General features: G+C 30.3%; 1 protein-coding gene across 1 annotated transcript in view; it reads left to right on the top strand.

The window, feature by feature from the left end:
* Window positions 1–882: 882 nt before the first annotated feature.
* The window catches only part of LOC113520223 (katanin p60 ATPase-containing subunit A-like 1), a 31,124-nt gene continuing 26,525 nt past the window's right edge, over window positions 883–5,481 (top strand). Inside the window, exon 1 of the mRNA XM_052898044.1 lies at window positions 883–1,376. Within this exon, the coding sequence (XP_052754004.1) occupies window positions 1,185–1,376 (192 nt within the window). The 5' untranslated portion in view covers window positions 883–1,184. The remainder of the gene's footprint in view (window positions 1,377–5,481) is intronic.

The following is a 5,481-nucleotide window of genomic DNA, read 5'->3' as shown; positions in this document are numbered from 1 at the left end:
GCATTGTTTTATTTTTTCTCAACGTTTTATTTTATCCCATACATAGATAGTTAACTGTAAATTTTTTAGACGTAAAATGGCATAATTCAGTAATTTTTTGGTACAGATATAATGGTACAGGATTTTAAAGGACAAAATCAGTGAAAATTTCTAAATTGGTTGCACTGCTTTCCACTGTGGCTTCGAACCCGCACTACACAAATATTTATATTCTTCGAACAATGACGTTACTTTATTAAAAGTCGAGAAACCTGACGTCCTTGTAAAATTATTAAAACTTATACTCTCATACTATAGTTAATTATCTTAATACAACAATCAACTTATCTTTTTATTTTAATTATCCTGCACTTCTGAATATGTCATCGATTATAATCTTGAAACAATATTTGAATTTTCACGCGCTTATGCGCTGATAAATAGCCCAATGCTAATGAGTTGTACAAACGATCAAATGACTTAAGTCAAATATCAACTCGGGACCATGTGGCCGAAGTATTAGTCAAATATCAAAATACATACAAATTGCCAGTATAGAGCAGGGAAAGAACTGTTTCGTCTTCTTTATCTTAGATATGTGCTTGAACAGGTGACCGTCAGCATTAGATTCTATAAATGCAAAATCTTTAACTATCACTAATACTAAAATCCTTACCGTTCCATTTTCATATACCGTCTTTTTTCTTGTTTGTTAGTGACATGATGGGTATGACTTGCATTAATTATATACCATTGGCAATTATAAAAAGAAGAATTGAGGAACGAGTTGCCATTTAAAAAATTAAGGATGATGAGCAGATAAATTGATAATTGAGAACAAACTGTATGAAGAAGTACCAATATTCAAAAAGGAATGGGCTAATTCTTGATTGGTTGACTGACTTGAAAGTTGGCAGTTGCTTTGCGATTGTGATTGTGTCTTGTTGAACGAAATTGATAAGTTTGTTTTGTCTCCAAAAATATGTTATTCATTTTATAAATTCTATAAAGCCATGAGATAAATAATCTATTAAAAAAATATAAAACAACGACATTCAATGTGAATAACATAAAAACAATGAAAGTCGGGCGGGTTACATTATAAAAATGCGATGTGATACATTCGGATCTGTATTGGATATCTCAGTGCAATTTAAGAAAGGTTTTTAAAGAGAACCATTCAATTTTTACCGTGGAGTTGTTACATGTACGCAGCGGGAATGACAATAATGGCAGTTTCTGTTGGAGAAATTTGTGAGAACACAAAGCTGGCCAGAGAAATGGCATTAATGGGTAACTACGAATCCGCACTCGTGTACTACGAAGGGACAGTTCAGATGATCCATAGACTTTTGATGACCATAGCAGACCCTACACGCAAGTCTAAGTGGCAACTGGTAAGTAGTGGTCGTGGTTTTGTTTTGATTTCCAATAATTTTCCATCACGTTTTCATGTTAGTTACCTTGAACGGTGACATTTCCTTTTATGATAAGACGTGGTAATTAGTGTGCCTTTGGAGGGAAGGCGGAAGGCCACCCGCCAAGCTGAGTTTTCTATAATGTTTGCTCTTGTTAAATCAAGTGTAACAGGTGTTTATTTTTTGTAAATCTTTAAGTAACCTAATTATATTTATATTTTAGTAATTACAAGTACAAATACAGTAAGTTTTCATATATTTGACTGGAAAACACCAAATTTACCTAAGTTTATTATCTATATCTGTATGTTATATCTGTAAACATTTTTTTTTATATAACTTAAAACATTATTATATCTAAATAACATTAGCAAAATTAGTATGACTTCAAATGTATTATAAAGATTTATTTAATAATATTCCATAGATAGATAGATTACTCTTTATGATTTCCTCCATAAGATTACAATAGTAAACTTATTATAAATACAAACAATTACAAGAAATAGTCCATAGTCTATAACATGAATAGTTATGTATTGTATATAGTATAAATATATATAAAAATGTATTCAATATGTATATAACCTGCTAGGTTGTATATATATAACAAAATCATGAAGCCACTAAGATAATCATATTTAAAAGAATTCTTGATAAACCAAATTATACAATCTGTTATGGACTTTATCTTTTTATGAGTCATGTTACATTTGAATATCTTTATAAATATTTATCTATTTGCTAAGAATCTGATCTTGACCAATATTGATTAAAATGAATACTTATTAATTTTTAAGCAACTTCCAATCGAATGGCAGGGATTTTCACATCACCTGATTTTTTTTTAGTGATAAATATAATATTATATAATACCAGACTTTGTACAAAAGTCAATTGCTTGGGTACCTCTGTCCCATTCGTGTTTCAACCATGAAGCAGTTGTGCTTGGATGGCTGTGTTTCGGTTTGAAGGGTGGAATATAGCGTAAATTTACTGGGTACGGAGAAATAACACCTGAGTCCTCAGGAATGGCAACATATGGGAGGTATCATGGGCGAAACAGTATACTCTGTTATGTCCATGATACTGCTCATGTCTATAGGCGACGGTTACCACTTTCCATCAAGTGGGCCGTCAGCTTGTTTGCCATTCTAAGTTGTATAAAAAATAATAATAATAAAGTATTTATTTGCTCATTATATTACACCAACAATTATGTTTTCTGTTATTCCTGTCTGTAGTTGACTGGTAGATATAATGTAGCATTAAATCTAACTTTTACATGTATAGGTGTATTGAAATTCAATATATAAACAAAAAAAGTCATCCATAATAGTCTCATGAGGAGCATTCTAGCATAAGCTCATTAACATTACATTTTGCTGTTATATTAGTTTATTTGATGTTTTACATTATTGACAGTATAGGTAATTTAGAATTAAATGTTGAAAAATGAAGGTAGGCCCAATTTTGTGTTCTCTGTTTATCCTAAAGGAAAAATATTCAATTTCAATTTATCTAAAATACCTATGTGTTAAACCAGTGTTTGTTTTATTTCTGAACCAAATTGTACTGCATACAGAGATATCTATAAGAGAGGGAATGGAAAATGAAACAGTGTCTGGAATAACAGCAAGTTCATTTAATGGAAGTTATATGATATTTACAGTTAATTCATATTCATAATTAATTATAATTCAGAAAAAAAAACTATAAGTATAATAATATTTTAGAACCAACAAAGCCACAAAAAACGACTGGTTCGTTTGGTATGATATAATGTGATTTTTAGATCTGGACTACACGATAATAAGTTTAAAGTTTTTTTCCCACCATAACTAATTATATGTTTTTATAGTTCTCAAAAAAAATTAATGAATCCATTTTAATTGAGAACAGCCCTACTTTACTTATTATTTTACTAGCTTTTATCCATGACTTTGTCTGTGTGATTTTATGTGTATACCAAATTCAATAGTGATTGATTAAACTGTTAAGGTGCTATAAAGTAACAAAGAAATTTGCTTTTACATCATATTAGTAGGTATAATAGGTTCATTTGAATGTAAAGCTTTTGTACATGATAGTAGGATGTACATCTTATAATTTTACAAGAATATATAAATTGTTTTTCAGATACAGCTGGTATCTCATATACATGTTAAAAAGATACTTGTAATGGGTTTATTTTCCATTAGGTGTATTTAGCTAACATATATATGTATATGAATCCAGTATCACTTATCTGCAACAACCTCTTATTTAGGAAATAATTTTATTATAGTATATAACCATGAATAAATAAGATTTTTTTTTTTTTAATAAAGATACTGCAGTTTTAATTTTCAATATTTTAAGTATGGCCCATACAAAATTTGTTTAATTTTTGTTACAAGAAAACAAGATTTTGTTTATTTAAGTCAGACATTTTTAAATGCATGTCTCTATTAACTAATATGGATTAATTTGCCTCAGGTCAATGATACCAACACTGAATCACTCATACAAAACAGTACTCCTTCTACTCCCACACACATTTCTAATTATATGTTTGTACATGATCACAGTCATGTGTCAGAATATAGTCACTGTACTGTTGAATTTTTTATTGATTAACATGTTTGAATAAAAATAAGTTAACATTTGTTCTATAAAAAAAAACTCAGTTTTCTGTATGAGACATATTGTATTTGGTAAAGATATAGTTTATTGACATGCATACCCAAAATGCAATTTTTTAATGAAACTTTGTTATGATTGATATAATTTAAAAAGAAAAAATGACATTACCCTTTAGTTATTTTATTGTTTTGGCTTTGCAAGAAATATGAATGACCAAAGTATTTTACTTGTATTTTACATATCTGTATGCTCAACAACATATATCAGCTATGAGGAGTTATTCAATTTAATGTCAACTTCAATTTCTGTGGGCCCTTTGACCATAAATTGAAATTCCATCAGCATCACATTGATAAATAGTAGTTCAATACTATATGTTTTATGGCAACATTTCTTGTCTTTATAAAAATATTTTACCAATGTAGTGGTGTTTCTAAACAAATTAGATATAATTAAAAACCAGTTTCATTATGAACTTCTCTGTTATTGTTCATGCATGTTGACAGGCCACAATAATTACTTAGCTTCAAGTGACCCGCAAGATTGTTTGTGTCCATCTTGATAAAAAATACAAAGTGGATGAACTATGCGCAAAAAAATTAACATGTTTACGACAATTAACTGAGGTTAATGGAAAATAATTAAGTGTACTGAACCCCATTTAATGGGACAGAGTTAAACCGTTATGATTAACAGCTACAATCAATAACATTATAGTGATTTTGAGAGAAAGGAGGTTCTCTATCAGTAGGTATATTTTTTTTGTATGTGATTATGCCTTCGTAATGTTTTCGCCCATGTTGGTTCTATATTAAATTGATCACTATTACTTAGTTTTTTTTTTTTTGTGATATCTTAATAATGTATATTTCTAGCCGCTCCTTGCAATTTTGTCTGCAATGGAAACTCTCAAAAGGATTAGTTTTTCCCGTTATTGCAACATTACCAGAGAGAGACTTTGTACAAAAGTCGATTGCTTGGGTACCTCTGTCCAATTCGTGTTTCTACCATGAAGCAGTTGTGTTTGCATGGCTGTTTTTCGGTTTGAAGGGTGGGATATGGCGTGAATTTACAGGGTACAGAGGAATAACATCTGAGTCCTCAGAAATGGCAACGCGTGCGGGGTATCATGGGCGAAACAGTATACTCTGTTATGTCCATGGTACTGCCCATGTCTATAGGCGACGGTTACCACTTTCCATCAGGTGGGCCGTCAGCTTGTTTGCCATTCTAAGTAGTATAAAAAAAAATTATTGACGCTTCCTTCCTATTGGTCGTAGCGTGATGTTATATAGCCTATAAGCCTTTCTGGATAAATGGGCTATCTACTGGTTCCTGAGATTAGCGCGTTCAACCAAACAAACAAACTCATCATCTTTAAAATGTTTATATTTTATATGTTATAATATTTAATATGTTATTTTGATCTTCTATACTTAGTTTCTATGCTGGAAATACT

The sequence above is a fragment of the Galleria mellonella genome, unplaced genomic scaffold, assembly GCF_026898425.1.
Source record: "Galleria mellonella isolate WM207_F2 unplaced genomic scaffold, CSIRO_AGI_GalMel_v1 utg40, whole genome shotgun sequence".
In the NCBI taxonomy this organism is placed as follows: Eukaryota; Metazoa; Arthropoda; class Insecta; order Lepidoptera; family Pyralidae; genus Galleria; species Galleria mellonella.
This window is presented reverse-complemented; position numbering and strand designations above follow the sequence as displayed.